Below are 21,970 nucleotides of genomic sequence, written 5' to 3'. Positions count from 1 at the left end.
AGTGGATCAGCTTTTAAATGCCAGGATACTATCCTATGCTACTTTTAGAAACCCCAATTTTCCAGTACAAAGAAACATCCTATGTGTCTAATGTAGTGTTTATTTTTTCTTATTTCTGACAGGATGTTGCTTTATTAGACAGATTGATTAAAGATGATATTGAATCTGGAAAGCTGCCACTGTTATTAGTGGCAAATGCTGGTAAGTATCCTGAGCAGATAGTAATAAAATTGTTTCCTAGGAAAGATATTTATTTTTTAGAATTTGGAATTGTAGATAATATTGATGAGTTGTGTTAGAGTAGATTATGATTTTCTTTTCTGTTGTCCCCCCTCCCTCCCCAGCACCATCTCCAGCGGGGGAGAGGGGGCTGGGCAGGGAAGGCAGAGGTGCGGGGGGGTGGGAACGGCACAAGGGGGACTGCTTTAGTCCCTGCTCACTCTGGGCTCCCTGCTGCACCTCTGCCTTTTAAATTCAGTAAGAGCTGTGGTGGCTCTTACTACATTTAAAAAGCAGAGGCGCAGCGGGGATAGTGAGCGCCCCACCTCCTCTTATCGACTAATCAAGTAGTAAATGGAAATTCCATCGACTATTCTATTAGCTGATTAATTGAAATTTAACATCTCTAATGCTCTGCATGACTCAGAGCTCCACCGTTTGTTCCTTAGTGAGCACAACCTAGCTCAACAATTCTGAAGAAGTTTTCTCTGGGGGACGTGCCATTAACTTCAAAAATTCACTTTCTCTGAATGAATAATTGAACAAAAATATAAATTCCTCTTTAGAAAGGAAAGATCTATTTATTCAGTTATTTTTGTAAGTGGAGATAGAAGGAACATATGTGCTTGCTTTTTTCCTTTAGAAATAATAAGGGTATCAGATTTGGATTTCTTCATTTCAGCAGAGGTCAGTTTTTGAATTAGGTGTATTTTAGAAATGTTTGCATTTTTGAATGATTATGGCTTCTAGTCTTCTAAGTACTTTTAAGTAAATAGATAAAAAACCACAGAGCCTGAGTACTGTGAATATAAAACCACATTCCCAGTCAATCAAGTTGAACTTCCAGGATATCGAATGTCCTGATTGCGTTGGCTTACTCTCCAGTTCTTAATGAGTCCATCAAGAAGACAAGACTTAAATTTCTAATAAAAAAGAAATACACCAACCTTTTTATTTTTTTTCCTTTGGGTGATGTTCCCGGGGGTGGTCCACTGTTGGTGACAGGTCATCAGAGCTGCAGAGCCAAGTTTTTTGGAGCAATTGTCAGCAGGCCGAACATGCATGAAATTGCTTTTCACTGCTCCCATTTCAGTGCCTCTCGTGTGCAGCCTGCTCCCTGTCCCCCCTTCAGTTCCTCACTTACCACTCCTCGGTTACGGACGGAGATCTTTGTTCTCCTCAGACTTTCATCCTCCTCACAGAGATAGTTCAAGTAATATTTACCTTTTACTCAGTTTTTTTCTTGTTAACTGTTTGTCTTTTAGTTCTTGTAAAAAAAAAAAAAAATTCTATCAGCTCCGAATGTAGTTGCCAGCAGTGCTGGCATCCCTCCCCTTGTTTAAAAAGAAAAATAAAGGGGAGAGGGCAAAAGAAGATAAAAGGAAGTGGAGAGTGACAATTGCAGCATTTTAGATGTTAACAACGCTCGAGCTTTGCACAGACTCCATAATGCCGGGCTCGCCAGGCTTTAAGAAATGTGAGACATACCACAAGCCAATGTATTGGACAAACATTCAAATGTGAACTTCTTTCTAGACTGTCACATGAGACCTCCTTTCGAGCACATGGCGACTTGTCCACTCCCGTTCCTTCTAATGAAGGTGCTATTCTTGACAGCTATTACCTCAGCAAGGAGAGTTAGTGAGATAGGACCTCGATGGTTGGACCACCATATGCAATTTTCATCAAGGACAAAGTGAACTTGTGACTGCACCCAACATTTTTACCCAAGGTCAGCATGGAATTCCATGTCAATGAGCCCATAGAATTACCAGCATTTTTTCCTAAACCTCATGCATCCCCCAGGGACATTATGCTCCATACCCTTGACATTCGCAGAACTCGGGCTTTTTACATAGATAGGAAGCAATCATTCTGGAAGTCCCCACGCCTCTTCATATCCATCGCAGCACGTTCGAAGGGCACACCAATTTTCATTCAACATATCTCCAAATGGATATCATCAGGGCTCGACAAATGCACTCGCCCGCTTGCCCGTGGCGAGTAGATTTTTCCAGCTGGCGAGTGCAGGGGCGGACTGGCCCGGTGGGCCGTTGTGACGGGCTGGCTGAAGCCCGCACTATGGGCGGCACAGCCCCATCCAATCTGCCGGCCAGTGGAGGAGCAGAGCGCTGCTGGGGAAGGGGAAGTGCGGCGATTCTTCCCATAAGGCTGCCTGCATGCAGCTCCAGCACAAGGAGGCGGGGCGGGATGCCAGAATGCTGGCATGGCCTGGCCCAGCTGATTTCAAAGGGCTGCAGCAGCTCGGTGTGTCCTTGAGAGCTGGTTGCGGCGCGCAGCACAGCCAGGGTCCTCCCCGCCGGCTCCAGTCCTGCCACGGCCCCAGCCCCCCATTGTCTCCGCACCGCCCGTTCCCCATGCCTCCGCTGCACCCCGGACGCCCTGCTCTCCCTCTGCCCTGTGACCCTTTGGCTCTGCGCCGCCCTTACACCCCGCACGCTGCTCCCCCCGATCCCTGCCCCCCCCCCCCAGCTTTGTGCTGCCCATTCCCTGCACTGCCCCAGACCCCGATCCCTCTGCCCCTCCTGTTCCCTATGTCCCATTCTCCGTGCCTCCACCGGACCCCCGGACCCTGCTTCCCTCCAATCCCTGCCCCCCCCCAGCTCTTGCTGTCCGTTCCTCGCGCCACCCCTATACTCCTCCACTGTTCCCTGCATCCCTCTGGCTCTGTGCTGTCCCTGCACCCTGCTCTCCCTGAGGGTCGGGAGTGAAGGGTGCTTGCCCATAGGCAGGGGCTGGACGGGGCAGGGAAAAGGCTGCTGTGACGCAGCAGCGAGTGAAAGGGGGAGTTCATTTGAAGTGCCTTTGCCTTTATGGAAAAAAAATGAAAATGCTATTTGTTATTTATAGGACTAAAATGCCGGGACAAAAAAGAAAACAGAAAAAACCCTTTGCAAAATGCAAACGTGTAAAAGACAGCAACAAGGGGGGGGGGGAATGTTTTGCTTGGGGCAGCAAAAAACCTAGAGCTGGCACCTGGGGAGGGGAAGAGGAAGGGGCTGGGTTGGGCTGGGCTGTAGGGAGGGGAGGGGAAAAATATGGGGAAGGGGCTTGTGCTGAGGGGAGGAGGTCAGGAGAAGAATAAGAAGAAGAAAGGGGAAGGCACCAAGGGATAGGGGTGCAGGAGAGACAAATGCCAGGGGGCCAAGTGCAGACAATGAGGAAAAGGGCAGGAGGGGAGGTGTGTGCTCTACAACCCTGCCTTCTTCCCCTCAGAAAAACTCCCGTCATCTGAAGAAGTGGGCTGTGCCCACGAAAGCTCATGATACCATCTACGTATTTTGCTAGTCTATAAAGTGCTGCCAGACCATTTGTTGTTTTTTAAGTTTATCTTGGCATCTTAGGGAGCGTCCAGACTATCGCGCTGAGCCGACAAACAGCTGATGAGCTGTTTGTTGGCTCAGCGCGGCAGCCATGTAAATTTAAATGAAGCGGCGATTATTTAAATCGCCGCTTCATTTTACTGTGTCGGGTAGCCTAATCTACATGCCTCTGTCGCCAGAGGCATGTAGTCTAGATGTACCCTTAGTTACTCAGGGGTAGGCGAGGAACTGAAGGGGGGTGTCAGAACACGTGCAAGGTACTCTGTGCATGTGCAGTCCACTGACAATTGCTCAAAAAAGCTCTGATCTGCAGCTCCAGAGTGACCCGTCTCCAATAGTGGAGCACACATGGGAGGAGACACCTCCAAGAACAGTCATTATTGCAGTGCAAGTAACTTCCTTTTCCCCTTGCCGATGACCTTTCAAACAATATTTTGGGTTATCTTCTCATGTAACACTAGCATTGAAGGTTTGCAGTCAAAGTTTGTTTGCAAACTGACACATCTAATATTTAGAATGACTTTTCTTTCTTTTCAATTCAGGCACACCAGGAGCAGGTCATACAGACAAGCTTGGGCGATTGAAAGAACTTTGTGAGCAGTATAACATGTGGCTACATGTAGAAGGGTACAAAACTTGCAACTTCTTTCTGTGTAATCATGTTCATCAGTGAAACTTCTGATAAATGATGCACCTGAAATTCCATAGCTAACATATTCTAATGTCCACAGCTGACTCTGCATGTTTGCCATTACTAAATGCTTTATGTGCTATCATAAGTATGCCTCACTACAAAATGTAGAGCCCTGTAGATGTCACTTTTTGTTGCAAAAGATGATTCCTGTATATGTAATTACCTAGCATGGAGTCAGTATATGGATGTGAGTAAACTGCCCCCTGCTTTGAAGTGCTTGGAACTTAGAGACAAGACACAAGGTAATGGCTCATAGGGATTATTGAAGAAGTGAAGAGAGGGTGGAGTACTTGAAGAGATGAAATTTAGAGGATTAGAGCATGTGTGGAGGCTAAGAAAATAGTGCAGTGGGCAACATGATTAAGAACAGGAGTAACAGCATAAGTAGTGTGCATAGTATAGCATAGTAAGGAGCCCCTGCTTTTACATGATGAGTCCCTCAGAGCAGACCAGACTCTGTTACCTATTTGTCCCTGAGTTACCACTGTACACAGCTATGTACCATCATTTATGGCATGCTTTGAATTATTGATAGAATGCTACTAATGAAGTATGGTAAGTCAATGGATTAATATCTCCAAAATAAAATTTTAGTTGGTCTGAATTCTGGATTATTAAATTGCGATATCTACTGTATGTGAAATAAAAAAAAAATACATAAACAAAAATGACCTTTTATACAACTGCATGAAATATTTAAAATGAAGATTAAAACAACATCTTTTTAGTTGAAGAAAAGATATAAATAATTAATTTTTGCTAAAATTTATTTTTCGTTTACAGAGTGAATTTGGCAACTTTGGCTTTAGGTTATGTCTCCTCTTCAGTACTGGTATGTACTGGTGTGTTGTAAGTATAATATTCTAAACTTTAAATTTTTTTACATAATCAAAATATATGTGGTCCATAGTAAACTTAAATCTTTCTCTTTAGGCTGCAACAAAATGTGACAGCATGACTCTTACTCTGGGTTCCTGGTTGGGACTCCCAGCAGTACCTGCAGTGACACTCTACAGACATGAGGATCCTTCTTTGGTAGCTTTAACTTTTTTTATGGACATTTAGATACTGAAGACTTCTAACCTGCAATTGTGACATGATCCTTCATTCCTAATAGATGCCTAAATAATCAATAATTTGCAAAAGATCCTTCCATTAATGTTGTGATGTGTTTTGTGCTTTCAAAGTGTTAGAATGAATCAGGTGGTACTGAAAATAGTTATTCAGTGATAGAATTCTTTCTTGTCTTTAGTCCTTAGCTGCAGGCCTGACATCCAGTCAGCCAGTAGAGAAACTCCGTGCCCTGCCCTTGTGGCTATCCTTGCAGTACCTGGGACATGATGGGATTGTTGAGAGAATAAAGCATGCATCTCAGCTGGTAAGGAGTAATTTGTCTTCAAATGACACACTAACTTTTGCTTCTCTGAATGTGAGCAGGAGGATCTTTCTGCCATTTTAATTGAATAAGTTCATTTTTCAAACAGAAAGTTAGTTTAAATGTCAGTGTGTGGTTTAGTAAAGGTTATCTGGGCATCAGTAGCACTATGTAATGGTTCACTTCTTTATTTAAGACCACTTTGATAACTGTTTTTAATAAATCTTTGAATATGGTTAAGCATCTGAAAAACAAATGCAGCAGAATCCGAAATACAGTGAATTGTTACCGGATATTCTGAAGGTGACATATTAGTGCATACTATGCTAAGGCCAGCTAAGTTGACAGCTAAAGAACGGCACTTCTTTTTAAGCTATGTCTTCTTTTGCAGGGAGGGAGGGAGTTAGGAATTGCAAAATCCTAGTGCAGGGGTTGGCAACCAACAGCACATGTGCCATAAGTGGCACATGAGCCAATTTTGAGTGGCATGCATGGCAGGAGCTGTTTGGAATTTATAGCTTTTCAGTGGAAACAGATTCACAGCAATGTGTGGTAAATACTGTACATGCAAGAGAGCATTTGACCATAACCAATAGATGATTATAATTATTCTTTCTGTATTCTTCACAGAGATGCTAATTCTTCTCAGGTGTTTGGTGCTCTGTTGAAGTTAATACATGCACCCAAAGGCTGGCTGTAGTACATAGGAGCTAGTCTTTCCCAGTAGTATGCGGAAGCTTATACATCCACAGTTTTTTGAACAGACTAAATAAAATGTACATTTTATCTATAAACCTTATATGTATACATATGTGCACATTCTTTGAGCCCTACAATAAACCATTTTCCTAAATAAGATGCTGTTGAAATTGTACAATATTGGTCATATTAATTAGACAAAGATTCTTGTTTGTAGCATTGTAAATTTAAACTTTGTAAATGTAAGCTGACACTTATGGATGCTGCGTTAGTGTTGTCAATGCCTGTGAAGAGTACCTTTAAACAAAAAATATCTTTGTTTTCTTCTTTAGAGTCAGAGGTTGCTGGAAAACTTGAAGAACATGGATTTCATTAAAACTTCGGTACAACCTACCTTTAATGCTTGGAGTAGCTTAGCAACTGGTGGCTAATAAATATAAAAATTTTATAAACAAATTATCTAAAAAGAATGTGACCTGCCTATAGCCTTACTGGTAGTGGTATCATTGGGTATGTCTAGACTACATGGCTCCGTCGACGGACCCATGTAAACTAGTTTACCCGACATAATCAGTGAAGCGGGGATTTAAATAATCCCCACTTCATTAAAATAAAAATGGCCACCGTGCTGTGCTGACGATCAGCTAATCCGACACAGCGCAGCAGTCTAGACGCGGATCGGTCGACAAGGGAAGCCTTTGTCGACAGCTCCCTTATGCCTCCTGAAACGAGGTTTACAGGAGCGGTCGACAAAGGCTTCCCTTGTCGACCGATCCACGTCTAGACTGCCACGCTGTGCCGGATCAGTTGATTGTCGGCATAGCATGGTGGCCATTTTTATTTTAATGAAGTGGGGATTATTTAAATCCCTACTTCATTGACTATGTCGGCTAAATTAGTTTACATGTAGTCTAGACATACCCATTCTGATTACTTGAAGTTATCCCTTGAAGTGTCAGTGGAATTGTGTACATTTAGTTACATATAGCAGGACTTAGTCCCTAAATTATATTCCTTGTCCAACTGCTATTTCTTTCTACACACACTCAAGTTACAGTTATAATGTCCAGAGGCTGCCTCTGTTGCTGAGTAGCACTTAACATATTCAGACTTATTTACTATTCTTCTGTGGTGCCGTTTATAGTAATTGAAAGTCATTCTTGACTATAGATTTCCCAGCACCCTGGACAGATGTTGATATGATGTGTATATTCTTACCTCTGTAGACAAAGTAATCATCTTGCTCTGAGGGTGTTATGATATAGGAGAGTGGTGTTTGTTTTAAAAAAAAATCAGTGCTAGTTTTTCAAAGCATTCTAGTTCTTCTTTGAATGCTTGCTCATATCTATTCCAATTAGATGTGTGTGTGCCACACGCACAGCTGCCGAAAAGTTTTACCCCAGCTGCTACCCAGGGGGTCAGCTGCCAAGCCCTCTAGAGTGGTGCTGGTGCAACACTTTATATGTGACACTGCTGACCCAACCACTTCTCACTTTCTTCTGGATGGCTACGCTGACAGTGGGGAAGGAGGGTGGGTGCAGAATAAATATGAGCAACACATCTCTTAGAACAAAGGTAAAAAAACTGTTTTTAAAAAAATTGTCTAATGCAGCTGCTTCTAATCCAGGTTCAGTTGACAGGATGCCCTATTAAACCAATATTTTATTGATCTGTTCGTTTATGTATTAGAATACTGTATTTAGACTAGTTTTCTTGGAAAATGAATGACCACATGTTGCTGTGAATGATAGTCATTTCAGTTCTAAAAATAATCTTTTAGAATTTACCATTTATGGATTTCTACTATAGCCATTACGCCTTCCCCCGTATATGTTCTGAATAGCTTCTATTCATGTATTTGAACAGCTCAACTATATATTCAAAGAGTTTCTGCAAGAAACATCACTCACAAAGCACCAAGAAAAAGTTAAAGCTTTTTTTTTTTTTAATGCTTGAGTGACTGTATTTACATTTTTCACTTTATAGTGCCCAAAGTTCAATTGTGGGTAACTGAACTTGAATAAAATCCCTTTTTATGTGCAGAGGCAGTTTACTTTGCTATGTTTGTCTATATGTTGAGAATATGAGAGTGGCCATTCCAGGTCAGATAATAGTCCAACTAGTCCAGTAACCTGTCTTCTAACAGTGCTAGATGCATTCAGAGGGAAAGAACAGAACAGGGCAGTTATCAAGTGATCCACCCCCTGTCATCCAATTTTAGGACTTGCCAGGTTTAGGGACATCCAGAGCTTGAGGGTTGCATCCTTGACCATCTTGGATAATAGCCATTAATAGACCTGTCCTTCATGAACTTATCCAGTTGATTAGTTGAACCTTTTTGGGCTTCACAATGTCCCCTGGCAATTAGTTTCACAGGTTGGCTGTATTGTGTGGAGGAACCCCTTTTGTTTGTTTTTAAACCTGCTGCCTATTAATTTAATTGGTCCTTGTGCTTATGTAAAGGAGTAGACAACTCTTTAATTTTCTCCACACCATTTATGATTTTACAGATCTCTATCATATCTCCCCACCCCCTTAGTCAACTCTTACAAAATGAATAGTTTGTCCTTTTTAATCTTTCCTTATATGGAAGATGTTCCATACGCCTAAACATTTTGTTACCATTCTCTGTACCATTTCATTTCTAATCCATAGATTTTTTTTTTTTTGAGGCAATCAGAACTGCACAGAGTACTCGGGCATCGGTGAATCATGCATTTATATAGTGGCATTATATTTTCTGTCTTTTTATTATCTATCCTTTTTCTAATGGTTCCTAACATTGTTAGCTTTTTTGAATGCTGCTGTACATTCAGCAAAGGTTTTCTAAGAACTTCTTCATGATCTTTCTTGAACTAATTCAGATTTCATCATTTTGTATGTATAGTTAAATTGCACTTATCAACATTGAATTTCATTTGCCCACTGACCCAGTTTTGTGAAATCCCTTTGTAACTCTTTGCAGTTTACTTCAAACTTAACTATCTTGAGTAATTCTGTATGGTCTGCAGACTTTGTCATCTCATATTTATCCCCCTTTCCAGATCATTTACCCAAAGTTTCATCATGAACTAATTTTTCGTTAGTACTGAGTCAAAACAATACAGTAACTAGAATATTGTTAATACTGACACAAGCAAATGATGTAATGGTCTCTGTGTCATATTTGTACGTGCAAAATTAAGACTGTTCAAGTGTTTTCATAACAACATGGATTTCTTAATTCCATTTTTAAGGTTGAAGATGAATTTAGCTCTCCTGTAGTGGTATTCAAGTTTTCCCCGGAACTTCCAAATATAGGTGTGTTATTTATAGAAAAAAATGTAATGGCTTCAGATCTCTTAATTCAGTTAACTTGTTTTATTAGGTGCATTGATTGTGCACCTTTATCTAATTAGTCTGAACATAAAAAAAGTTTTGTTTATACAGTAGTGGTTTGAACCATCTCAAGGGGTGGTTGAGATTCTGTGGCCTGCACTGTGCAGGGGGTCAGACTAGATGATCATAATGGTCCCTTCTGACCTTAAAGTCTATGAATCTATGAATAAATGGTACTCTTGTTGCAAAGTTCCATTGCATTAAGACAATTGAAAGTGATTATAAATTGTTGGAATTAATACATTTCAATGCTGTAATTGCTTTTTGGAGGACATCTTTTTAATTCCCATGTTTGCCCTTTGAGATCAAATACAGTTTAATTTTCCTAGATTTCATAAAAATGTTTAGAAAATTAGTGAATCGCCTTTTGCTTTAGTTTAAATAAATAAAACTCTGTCTCTGATTCTTTTTGGGTTCAGATCAGATACAACATGCTGGATCAGCATCTATAATTCAACACCCTATAACCAGCAATGAGAGACAGATTTGTGACACCTTCAATCAATGGGTAAGATTGGATGTTGATTTCTCTTAAGAGCTAAAATGGATGTTCTGTAAAACAGAGGAGGATTGTCTGGCACAGGGAATTGATCATGTATTATATAAGGTAGAAACAACTAGGTCAGTAGTGGCTGATAATAGTTGCCACCAAATGGCTATTTAATATCCTATGCAAAATTAGCATGGAGAGTTTTGGGGATTAAAAAAAATAGTTTTGAACTGAAGCACTGGCAAGCTGATGTCTTTCATGTATTTTAAGGTACAAAACCCAGTACCGTCTAGACCATCCCTGATAGATTTCTATTGCATATGCTCTTAAATATCTCCAGAGATGGAGATTCCACAACCTCCCTAGGCAATTTATTCCAGTGTTTAACCACCCTGACAGGAAGTTTTTCCTAATGTCCAACGTAAAACTCCCTTGCTGCAGTTTAAGCCCATTGCTGCTTGTCCTATCCTCAGAGGCTAAGGAGAACAATTTTTCTCCCTCCTCCCTGTTACACCCTTTTAGATACCTGAAAACTGCTATCATGTCCCCTCTCAGTCTTCCCCTTTCCAAACTAAACAAACCCAATTCTTTCAGTCTTCCTTCATAGGTCATGTTCTCTAGACCTTTAATCATTCTTGTTTCTCTTCTCTGGACCGTCTCCAATTTCTCCACATCTTTCTTAAAATGTGGTGTCCAGAACTGGACACACTACTGCAACTGAGGCCTAATCAGCGCAGAGTAGAGCGGAAGAATGACTTCTCATGTTTTGCTCACAGCACTCCTGTTAATGCATCCCAGAATCATGTTTGCTTTTTTTGCAACAGCGTCACACTGTTGACTCATATTTAGCTTGTGGTCCACTATGACCCCTCGATCCCTTTCTGCAGTACTCCCCCTCAACAGTCACTTCCTATTCTGTATGTGTAAGACTGATTGTTCCGTCCTAAGTGGAGCACTTTGCATTTGTCCTTATTAAACTTCATCCTATTTACCTCAGACCATTTTTCCAGTTTGTCCAGATCATTTTGAATTATAACCAGGGCTCGTTGAACCACGGCGAGTCCTGCTCGCCAGCTCTCTGTCCAGCGATCTGCGCACGCGCAGATCGTTCTGCACATGCGCAGATCACCCGAACCCGGTTCTTCCGGGTTGCAATCTACTCGTCACGGGCAAGTAGATTGCATTATTTGTCAAGCCCTGATTATAACCCTATCCTCCAAAGCAGTTGCAACCCCTCCCAGCTTCATATCATCTGCAGATTTAATAAGTGTGCTCTCTATTCCAATATCTAAATCATTGATGAAGACATTGAACAGAACCAGTCCCAAAACAGAACCCTGCGGAACTCCATTTGTTATACCTTTCCAGCAGAATTGTGAACCGTTAATAACTATTCTCTGAGAACGGTTATCCAGCCAGTTATGCTATGATGAAGACACTGATTCTTTGAACTTTCCCGCCTCAAGAGGTGTGTGGTTTTTAGGCCACTGAGATTAAATACATTTGGTTTTTCCTCGGGTACTTAAAAAACAACCAGACCTGACTGTTACGTTGCTTTCACTTTGCAACAGATGTGTCTCCATTTAAGTTGGTACTTTTGTGAGAAGAGGAATGTATCTGAGGAGGGGAGTGTTTTTGTGGCAAGATGAAGGAAACTTGTTTACAAGGCTTGTATTGGCTGAATTACTTTGCAACCCAATTGAAATGTCAGTTTCCACTCAATCTTTGGAACTTTGTATTTATCTCCCTACTCTAATCTAGGCTTATGAGTCTTTTTTACTATACAGGCACTGGAGAGAGGGAAAGCAAGACTATCAATGTATCAGAACTCTCTCTCCCATATCCAAAACAGCTTCTTTATTCATGCCTTGCCATGTGTGAAATCATGTGTGTCTTCTTTTTTCCCTCGCACTCACAATTGGAACAAGGGTTGCATTATGTGTTAAGAAAATGCACTTTACCAATTACATACAATTTGTGTAATAATTTGAGCTGTTGTGAATTCCCAACCTGTTTGTGACACCAACAACAAGAGCAGCCCTAAATTTTGTTTGTGATCCTATGCAAGGGAACACGTCAGGCGACTTCATTCAGGAACCTGTCAATCTGTTACTTTGTCCTTCCATCTCTCTGTACTCATGACCTCTCTTGATCACTGCCTATCTTCAGTTGTTTCCCTAGCCATTTTGAGGCTTTAAATCACCTGGAAATCTAGTTGAACTGGAAGGTCGAGAGGCAGAGGAAAAAAACAGCGTTCCAAAATGGGAAACATGATAACTGAGAAACAAGATAACAAGAAGGAGAAATTGTACAGCATGTTTCTGTCATGATTTCATGTGTCATGTAATCCCACTGATTGATAGCAGCATGTAGATTAGCATTTGTGTGGATTGAACAGGGTCTGGCTTTTTGAATTTTTCATAACTCATTTATATTGAGGGTCAAGAATACCATGAAATTCAAGTTAGAGATCTTTGGCAAACACAATTTCTTCAGCATAAAAATAATAGAAAGTAACCTCTCACATGAAATGGCAGAGATTTTGTGGCTTTGTAACTGATTTTTATGAGAGAAGGATTTGGGTTTCTTCAGGAATGGAAAAGAGAACTTGTTGCGATTATAAATAAAGTGGCTCTTAGTTGTATTAACAGGACACTGACTACTTAAAAAGTATGCTGTTTTACCTACTATTGTCACAAATAAGACCAAAAGATGAGGACTGATAGCGCTACTTGATGCATTTATTTAAGCAGCCTAATTGTTATAACTTGTTTTTGTAAAATTTTCACAGACAACTAGGTAAGAGAAACATTTTTTTAAAATAGGGATGTGAAAGTATAACCATTTAAATGGTTAACCAAAAAGCCTGGGCTGACTGGTTACAGTTTACAGTTATACGCAGGCTGCCGCCCCGCTCCTAGGGAGCTGGCTGCCACCCTGTATCGGGGCAGCAGCCAGCTCACCAGGAGCTAGTGAGTGCTGGGAGCCAGCTGCCACCCCACACTGCTGCCTGTGATACAGAGGCATCTGCGAGGGGCAGCAGCCAGTGCACCCTGGGAGCATCTTAAAAACCAGTTGGCAGTGCACACCAGCTCCCAGGGAGCTGATTGCTACCCCTGTATCAGAGGCAACAGCTCAGGGCAGCAGCTGGTTCCCCAGTGAACAGGGCCAGTAGGCGGGAACTGGTATGCACCAGAAGCTAGCTTAAAAGCCGGCTCCCAGTGGTCACTGGCTCCTGGGGAAATTGCTGTGTGTAATACACAGTTACCCAATTACCTGCTTTTTAACATCCTTATTGTAAAACCATAAAAATTGGCAAGGGGACTGAATGGCAGCTTAAATATCTGAAATTAGTTTTAATTTTTTTAATTGAGTATAGATTTCTGATAGATTGCAATTTCAGTACTTTTCTCCAGCTGCTAATAGTAGAACTCCTTCTAAAATGTACTTTTAAACAATCAAGTGCATGCTTTTGTTTTAAAACTCATTCATTTGGAAGTAAACATATTCCTACTTTATAGGAGCAGAGATAACCATCTTACAATAGCTACTGATTAAATGACATATCGTGTGGTTTACTTAGAAATTACGGAATAGGTTTTCAGTTTGTTAATGAGTGTGCAACTTCTTAATTTATTTTATAGATGGCACTGTGAGCTTGTTCATAGCTAAATTATTACTCCACTTCAGGGCATAATGAATAGATAACTTTTAAGAAGTAAAGAGAGAAATCTTACTAGAGACAACTTAACAGACAAATGGTTCGTGGAAACTCTTGGAACAGTCTAATACACGTTGGCAATAATAAGAAATTAATGCTCAATAAATTCCACAAATTTTGTCTTGTTTCTTCAGCTAGGTGAACAGTTGGGACAGTTAGTGCCTGCCAGTGGAGTTGATGTGGTTGAATTAGAAGATGAAGGCACATGTGTACGTTTTAGCCCATTAATGACTTCTGCAGGTAAACAAGTCACTTAATTTTAGCTGCTTGCATAGATTTTTCATTCTGAGGTGAAAAAAAATGGAAATTAGCTATTTAGAATTGTAAATATACTGCAGGTGTAAAAAATGTATGTGTGTAAATCTGTTCTTGGAATTGCATTTTTCTTATGTTTATGTTGAGAGGATGTTTTAATACTACAAAAATAGCTTCAGTGTCCTGAATTCTCAGTAGCTTTGTCATCTTGTATAGCTGTGATGTCCAACATGCTAGCCATATGTGGCTATTTGGCCGGTTGAGTCCAGCAGAATTGGTTGGACACTACGGTTCTATAGCATTATGTTGTGTCACATCTGTAAAATCTTTTACTTTATACTGTCTACACTTACTAGTATGAACAATGTACAAAGCTGAATAATGTTCCTATCTAAAATTGCCAGATTACAGAAACGTTGGAGATGAAATATCCTTTCTTGCCCTCTTCATCTGCTTAGAGAATGAAGAAATAATTTAGTCTACTTATTCAGGTGGTTAGACAAAATATCTGAGCGTGCATTTGTAGGTACAGGTTGGATCTCCTTTGTCTGGCACCCTCGAGACCTAACCGGTCCCAAACAAAGGGTGTGTCTAAACTACAGGGTTTTGTCAATAAAAGTGGACTTTTGTCGACAAAACTATACCTGTGTCTACACTGCCACTGAGTTCTGTTGCCATAACATCTACAGAACTCAGCAGTTTTGTCGACAGCGGTAAACCTCATTCTATGAGGAATAACGCCTTTTGTCAACAGAGTTCTGTTTATAGAAGGCGTTATTGCATCTACACTGTCCTTTGTGTCCTTTGCGGCTTGCTTTGTCGACAGAACTGGATGTAGTCTAGACACTCTTTGTCGACAGAAGCTTTGTCGACAGTATCTGTTGACAAAACTTCTGTTGACAAAAGCCTGTAGTCTAGACGTACCCAAAGGGATTTGCCGTACGGGGGAGGTCCCTCCTCTCCTTGCCCGTGCTAAACCGCTGCCCCCAGGCTAGAGCTCCAGCTTGCCCCGCTGCTGCCTGGCCAGCTGTCGTTCCCTGAGCCAGAGCTCTCCAGCTCCCGCTGGCCCCACTACTGCCCAGGCCACAGCTTTCTGGCTGCTGCCAGGGTTGGAGCTTTTTGGCTGTCACTACCAGCTCCCTGCTACTGCCCAGCTGCTGGGGCCAGATCTCCCCACTGCACCATCCACTGTCCTCCCCCCCCCCTGAAATGGGGCTCCCGGCTGAGTCATGATCCTGCCCCATGGCCAGATTCCCTTTATCTGGACACTGTGGTCCAGGAACATCTGTGGTCCTGCCAGACCATGGATGTTGCCAAATCAGAGATTCCCGGTTAAGGGAGATGCAACCTGTAGTTACTGGGAAGAACTTTTAAATTAGAAACTAAAGGACAGAACAACAGATTCCAGTTTAACAAGTAACCTTAGTTGGTTTTACTGAACTTTGTAATCAAAACGGAAGCTGATCTTTTTTGTAACCTTTTGACTCCCAAGTAGGTATCCTGTTGCTAACTACTATTATTACTTTATAGTATCAGAACATCCATTTTTGGTATTACAGTTAGCTTATTCTTTGCTCCTTAATGTATGGCTACAGCCATATTAATATGTTGAGTGTCTCCAGAGAATGGCAAGCTAAAGAAAACAGCTTTCAGCATATAGATTAAGATAATTCAGTAATGTTGAAAAATCATAATTGGGTTTGGCTTGTAAAGTGGGTTATCTATAAATATAGATAACCATGCCACCTAGCTTACTATATCTAAAATACGCTCTCAATTCAGTAATTCACTTGCTAATTTATTAGCTCTTCAGTTTTAGGAACTGAAGTACAAGATGTAGATCAGTTGGTGGACTGCTTAAAAATGAAGATACCAATACTGATATGCACACTGCAGCTAAGAGAAGAATTTGAGCAAGAAGTGAAAAGAACAGTAGGCTTGTCATATATTGAAGATTTCAGCTGGCCAGGACTAGGTGTTGTAAGGTAAGTGTTTAGGCATCTCCAAGAATGGCACTGGACCTTAGTTTAAGAGATATTTGGCTAGATAGTACATTCAGCAGCGAGAATAAGTGCTCTGTTCACTAGTGATCCTTTGGACCAGCAAAATTTGGCTTATGGCACAGATAGTTTTCTTAACTGACTTGTGAATAAACTACACTTTCTTAAGAGGATGTCTGAACTTTATTAAATTATTTAGGAGTTTGAAACTTCTTAGAAGCTAAAGACGCGGTTTGCCAAAAGAATTGCGTTAACTAGAATTTAAGCAGCCTTTTGGATCATCTGTAGTAAAAATTAATATACCTGTATATCTTGTATATTTAGCCTACCATTGCAGTCAGTTTACTTTTAGACATTAGTAAATTTATTTGTCTTTTTTGGCAAATACTGTGCTGCTCAAGTATTAGATATAATTATTATTAAAGTTCCTATGTAATCAGAAGGAGCTGAGTCATTATCAGTACAATACTTTCAAAAACTATTTTAAGAAATTTGGCTGTATCCAAAGAGGCTTTTCCTTCAATCACAAAAGTTATCCAATTTTCTCCAACAAGGCTGATTGCTATTACTATTTAAACTTCCCCCAGTACACCAGTTTATAGTAGAGTTGTAGGCCTGCTCTAACCCTGGCAGCCAGCCCCACACGGCTAGCACCTGGGGTAGAGAGTCAGCCGAGCCAGCCCCAGCGCATGGGCTGGGAGTGAGAGCCTCGCAGGTTAGGGGGATGAAGCTATGAGATCCTGCTTAGTTGGTTAACCAGTTAAACATTAGGAATGTTAAAATTAGATTAATCAACTAATCGAATAATCAACTAATCAATGGGATTTCCATCAACTATTTGATTAGTCGATAAGGGCACTTCTGCTTTGAAATGTAGCAAGAGCTGCCTGGTTTTCCACCTTTGAAATGTACAAGAGCCCCAGCAGGGGCTCTTATGCATGTCAAAGATTGAAACACAGCACGGAACCTGGGGCAAAAGCTTATTAGATAGTCGACACACTAATTGCTTACATCCCTATTAAACATTAAGCTAAACTAACATTTAACCAGTTAACTAATTAACCGGAATTTTACTTCCCTAGTGCATAGGTACGTGTAGGTAAATTGCTGAAAGATGTTAGAAGTGCAGATTTATTCTGTTTTGTTTGTACTGTTAAATAAAATGGCTTGCTGTCCCATGGCTTGTTTTTAAAGGTATGAGTATAAAAGCGATGGGAAGAATGATGACAAACAAGAGAAAGAAGTAGAGAAAATTAACACTGGACTTTTGAAAAAACTAAATGAACTGGAATCAGATCTCTCTTTTTCTTTGGGTAATTATCACTATTTGCAGAACAAATTTCATTACAGGCCATATCCATGTATCATTAAAATGCTCTGTCTGCTTCTACATTTAAAAAGTAGATCTGTTTCTTTCTACAAATATTATTTTTATGATCTTGCTTCCTTCCCCACTGCTTGTTTGTTCAGGGACCTATTACAAAGCAAGTAGTGCTGCTTGTCAGCAACAGCTTTAGCAAGGTGAAATACATCCTTTGTTCCCAGAATACTCACCAAACCTCAAGCATGATTGTACTACACTGAGAAGTTTTCATCCTAAAAAACACATTCTATTGCTTGTGTTGATAAAGTTTTGATTTATGTTTTGTTGTTAAGTTGATTGGAGGAGAAATGTTTTCATTGTGGGAAAATTCAAAAATTTGCAAAGAACATTTTTTACTGTAGTGCTGACTGGAGGCCCCCCAAATATATTCCTGATTCTGATTGTTAGATATACTAGACAAGCATCCAGTCATAAACATGTTGGACTCAATGCTCATTAATACCGTTACTGCATTCTCGTCTATAGGTTTGTTGTGCAAGTGAATTACCTAACACTGTGCATGTTATAATATGTGCCAAATTGGAGGGTTGTCTGCCTCAAACTAGTGAAGCAAGCTGCTATTGTCAAACTGGCTGCTCACTGAAGTCTATGACTAGGTTAGATGTCTTAGCTGCCTCTGGCTATAATACATAACTGAAATACTCAGTTACACTTTAACCATTTACTGGTGAGTAAATGGATGTTCTGTAGTATGTTTTGATTGTCCTGGAAACTGTAGGAATGCTAACGTGTTGCATTTTGATACATTAGTGCAGGGGTGGCCAACCCATTCTGGGAACAGAGCCAAAATAGCAGTGGATCAAGCGCGAAGAGCTGGGGCAAAGTTGTTGAGAGGGGAAGAAGAAGAAAAAAAGCACTTCCCCTTTAAGAAAACACATTTAAACGTGTTTAGAGGCTTTTTGACCACATTAGGCTCCTGACAGCTGACACTGTCTTTAATTCTACATCTTTTGTGGCCGCATCGGCTGGCTCCCCTGTCCAGGTCAGCACAGGGAGCTGGGAGGATAGGGCCATTTCTGGGGGTTCGGGGGCAGCTTCCGAGCCACAAGTGGGCGCGGGAGAAGAGCCGCATGTGGCTCCCGAGACTCAGGTTGGCAACGGCTGCATTAGTGCTTTCCAGTCTTACTGTAACCAGACACTAAAGTCAGACTCACTTGTAATCTTTAAAAAGCAAATGGCCTAGATGTCATATGTGAGTGTGCTTAACAAAACAGATGTCTAGCATCCCACTAGAGTGATATAAAGTCAGTGAACCATGACATTCTGCATAAGCTTATTTGAATGGCCTCTGTTGTGTACACATATGGAATTTCCAGGTGAACCTTGTCTAGTTCTCCCAGTGTCACTTGTCTAGTTCTCCCAGTGTCACTTCTGCTTTAAAATGACTAGCCACAGCACTCAAGAACAAACCTACAACTGCTGCATTTGAGCTTTCCCTCAAAAGTGAGATGGGAACATTAAAAACATAGCAAGTGAATATTTCAAATGGTTTTGCCATGAGTTAGTAATGATGATAATAGTACTGAGGCCAAATCTCAAGTGGTGTTGATCAACAGGTGTCCACTCCTGTTGATTTTAGTAGATGTTGAGGATGATCCATACATTGCAGGAGATGCTCACCACTTCATAGGAACATGCCCTTAGATGAGTTTTATTTTTCCAAAAACTATGTAAATATTATTCAGTATCCTCCCTTAGAATTAGGGTTGTCCCTAGGAGGTGGATATTTTAATCTCCGTCATATTGATGAAAGGACTGATTCAAGACAAGAATTTGTGTCTTTCAGATCTTTGACAGTTTTAAACCTCCTCAATCCTGAAGGCCTTTGGCAATTTTTTTTTATAATGTTAATTAGGGATATATATGGAGATATACCTATCTCATAGAGCTGGACAGGACCTTGAGAGGTCATTGAGTGCAGTCCCCTGCCCTCACGGCATGACCAAGTACTATCCCTGACTGATTGATTTGCCCCAGATCCCTAAATGACCCCCGCAAGGATTGAACTCATAACCTGGGGTTTAGCAGGCCAATGCTCAAACCACTGAGCTATCCCTCCCTAAATCTCCATGAGTAATTTACTATACACTTACCCGAAAATCCTAGGCTTATCAGTTAATCATGTCAACTGAATGCATTCCCTTCCGCCCCCCCCTTGCTGCCTCTGTATCAGAGCAAGAGCAAGGGAGGCAGCAGGGAGCAGCAAGGGTACACCTTCCTCTCTCCAGCTGCTGCCTGTATCAGCATCCCATGGAGCCTGGGCCTGCTGTGGACTGAGGTTGCTTTATGGCAGCAGCCTTTGTCCATGGGGGGAGGAGGGGCCGAGCGTCCTGTGGACAGAGGCTGCTCCGCAACCTCTGTCCATGGAGAACTTGGGTGCCCCACAGACAGAGGCAGCAGCTCAGGGCAACAGGCAACTGATCCATGAGAGGAGGTAGTTTTTTAACTGGCTACCCTTGTGGACTGCTTCCGCCTGTCACCCTGAACTGCTGCCTCTAATACAGAGGCAGCAGTGTGGGTTGGCAGGGGGCTCCCCGGGAATGGGGCCGGGTGCGCACTGGCTGCTGGCCCTGCCCCCGGGGATTATTGAATAGTTGTGTAACTGCTAATATTTCATGTGCTTACACAACTGTTCAATTACACGATTATCTAACATCCCTGATGTTAATGTTGCTTTTGGCCTTGTGGCAGCCACTTAACCTACATAGAATTGATTTTTTACCTATCCTATCCAACCTACTGCACAAGTGTTGTAAGGCTCAGTGGTTATAGGCTGCTTTGAAGATGAAAACCAGTAAATGTTGCAGTTTTTTAAACCTCTGCTGATGACCATGTAAATACAGCATTAATTTTCTGTGCAACAATGGTTCTCTGATTGTGGGTTGAGAACCCAGAGAGGAGCATTTTAATGGTGTTGTCAAGGCTGGTATTAGACTTGCTGGGGCCCAGAGTCCCAGGGCTTCAGCCCTGAGGGGCGGGGCTCAAGTTACAAGCTCCCTGCCTAGGGTTGGAGCCCTTAGACCTCGGGCAGCGGGACACGGGTTTCATCTGTTCCCTTCTCCCCGGCCTTAGGCTTCATTCTCCCCCACCCGGGATTGTTGAATAATTGTTTGTTGTCAGAAGGGGGTTGCTATGCAATGATGTTTGAGACCCCCTTTATTAGAGAGTTCTAATCTTCCATATTCACCTTTAAGAATACATTTAAATGTGTCAGTTATGGATCAATGCTATTGACAGATGTCCCAGAATAATGTCTCTTTTGCAAAAGGTATAATGTGCTTTTTAAATGTGTATATACAGTGCTAGTTGTAAAAATGCCTCACCGACGATTTTATGTTCAAGAGTAGGAGGAACATATTCTTCCGGACACCACAGCTTTCACAGTAGAAATTCAGCTGCTTTAAATGCTGTTCATAAGCACATAGTTATATAAAATATCTTCCTGTTTAAAATTGGTTGTTTTTCCTCTTTGAAGCAGTGCAGTGCCAAATACTGCAGTTTCAGTGATTTGGGCACATGCAATTATTATTCTTAAGCACTAGAACAAAAATATGGTTGGGTTCCCTGGTGCATAAGTGAGAGTAGAGTGCCAGTTGTAAGACTGTCTTCTTCTGTGAAGCTAAATATTTGTCTCTTTTTACTAAATACACAATCTATTACCTTTTGTAATTTTAAACCTTGTTAAAAAGGCTCTTAAATTTTGCTGCAAAAATGTAAAAAACATGGAATCTCCCCTTTTTATTAACAGGGCCAGAATTTGGAGGGGAGAAGAACTGTGTGTATATTGGCATGGTAACTGAAGATCTGGATGTGTCTGAACTGGTGGAAACTATTGCAGCAACAGGCAGAGAAATTGAAGAAAATTCTCGAGTATGTACTGAAATTCTGTGTGTTTTCAGAATGACAATGTTTAGCATCCAAACTGGTTTCAGAGCAACTTCTTATTTTTTCCTGTGAAAGGAAAATTGCACATGTTTAACTATATAGTGATTTGCACTTACATGGTGAGAGAATTCCCAGTATGACAACTCTCATATTATATCTTGGTTTAGGGTTACATTTTTGTGTTTCTAACTCCCGCCATTCTATCTGCTAGTATTGGACTCCTTTCTGGTGCTGAAATAGCCTAACTGACTAACTATACCGTTTCCATAATGGTATAAAAAATCCTTTCTGGAGCAGTCCATCAGCTGTTTACAATCACAAATTGTCCCACTGAATTCAGTGGAATCATGGCAACACACCAGCTTGAGAATCTGTCACTTAACTTTTTCCCATTCATTTCAACTACAAAACTGCATTTACAATGTCTTTGTTGGTAGAAAAAACATTGGTGCTTACACAAGATTACCTGAGAAGCTTTGGTTACTCTGTCTAATATCTGGCCTATTGAAGTTGTTTTAACAAAGCC

At 41.2% G+C, this 21,970-nt stretch overlaps 1 protein-coding gene across 1 annotated transcript in view; it reads left to right on the top strand.

Annotated features, from left to right (window-relative positions):
* The window catches only part of PDXDC1 (pyridoxal dependent decarboxylase domain containing 1), a 57,073-nt gene that overhangs the window by 27,856 nt on the left and 7,247 nt on the right, over positions 1-21,970 (top strand). Inside the window, exons 8-19 of the mRNA XM_006136284.4 lie at positions 123-201; positions 4,106-4,190; positions 5,041-5,089; positions 5,191-5,292; positions 5,510-5,635; positions 6,664-6,714; positions 9,568-9,631; positions 10,129-10,217; positions 14,055-14,160; positions 15,989-16,160; positions 17,370-17,488; positions 21,308-21,429. Coding sequence (XP_006136346.2) covers positions 123-201; positions 4,106-4,190; positions 5,041-5,089; positions 5,191-5,292; positions 5,510-5,635; positions 6,664-6,714; positions 9,568-9,631; positions 10,129-10,217; positions 14,055-14,160; positions 15,989-16,160; positions 17,370-17,488; positions 21,308-21,429 — 1,164 coding nt within the window. The remainder of the gene's footprint in view (positions 1-122; positions 202-4,105; positions 4,191-5,040; positions 5,090-5,190; positions 5,293-5,509; positions 5,636-6,663; positions 6,715-9,567; positions 9,632-10,128; positions 10,218-14,054; positions 14,161-15,988; positions 16,161-17,369; positions 17,489-21,307; positions 21,430-21,970) is intronic.

The sequence above is a fragment of the Pelodiscus sinensis genome, chromosome 16 (assembly GCF_049634645.1).
Source record: "Pelodiscus sinensis isolate JC-2024 chromosome 16, ASM4963464v1, whole genome shotgun sequence".
NCBI classification, from domain to species: Eukaryota; Metazoa; Chordata; order Testudines; family Trionychidae; genus Pelodiscus; species Pelodiscus sinensis.
Note: the sequence above shows the minus strand (reverse complement) of the source record. Positions and strands in the feature narration are given on the sequence as shown.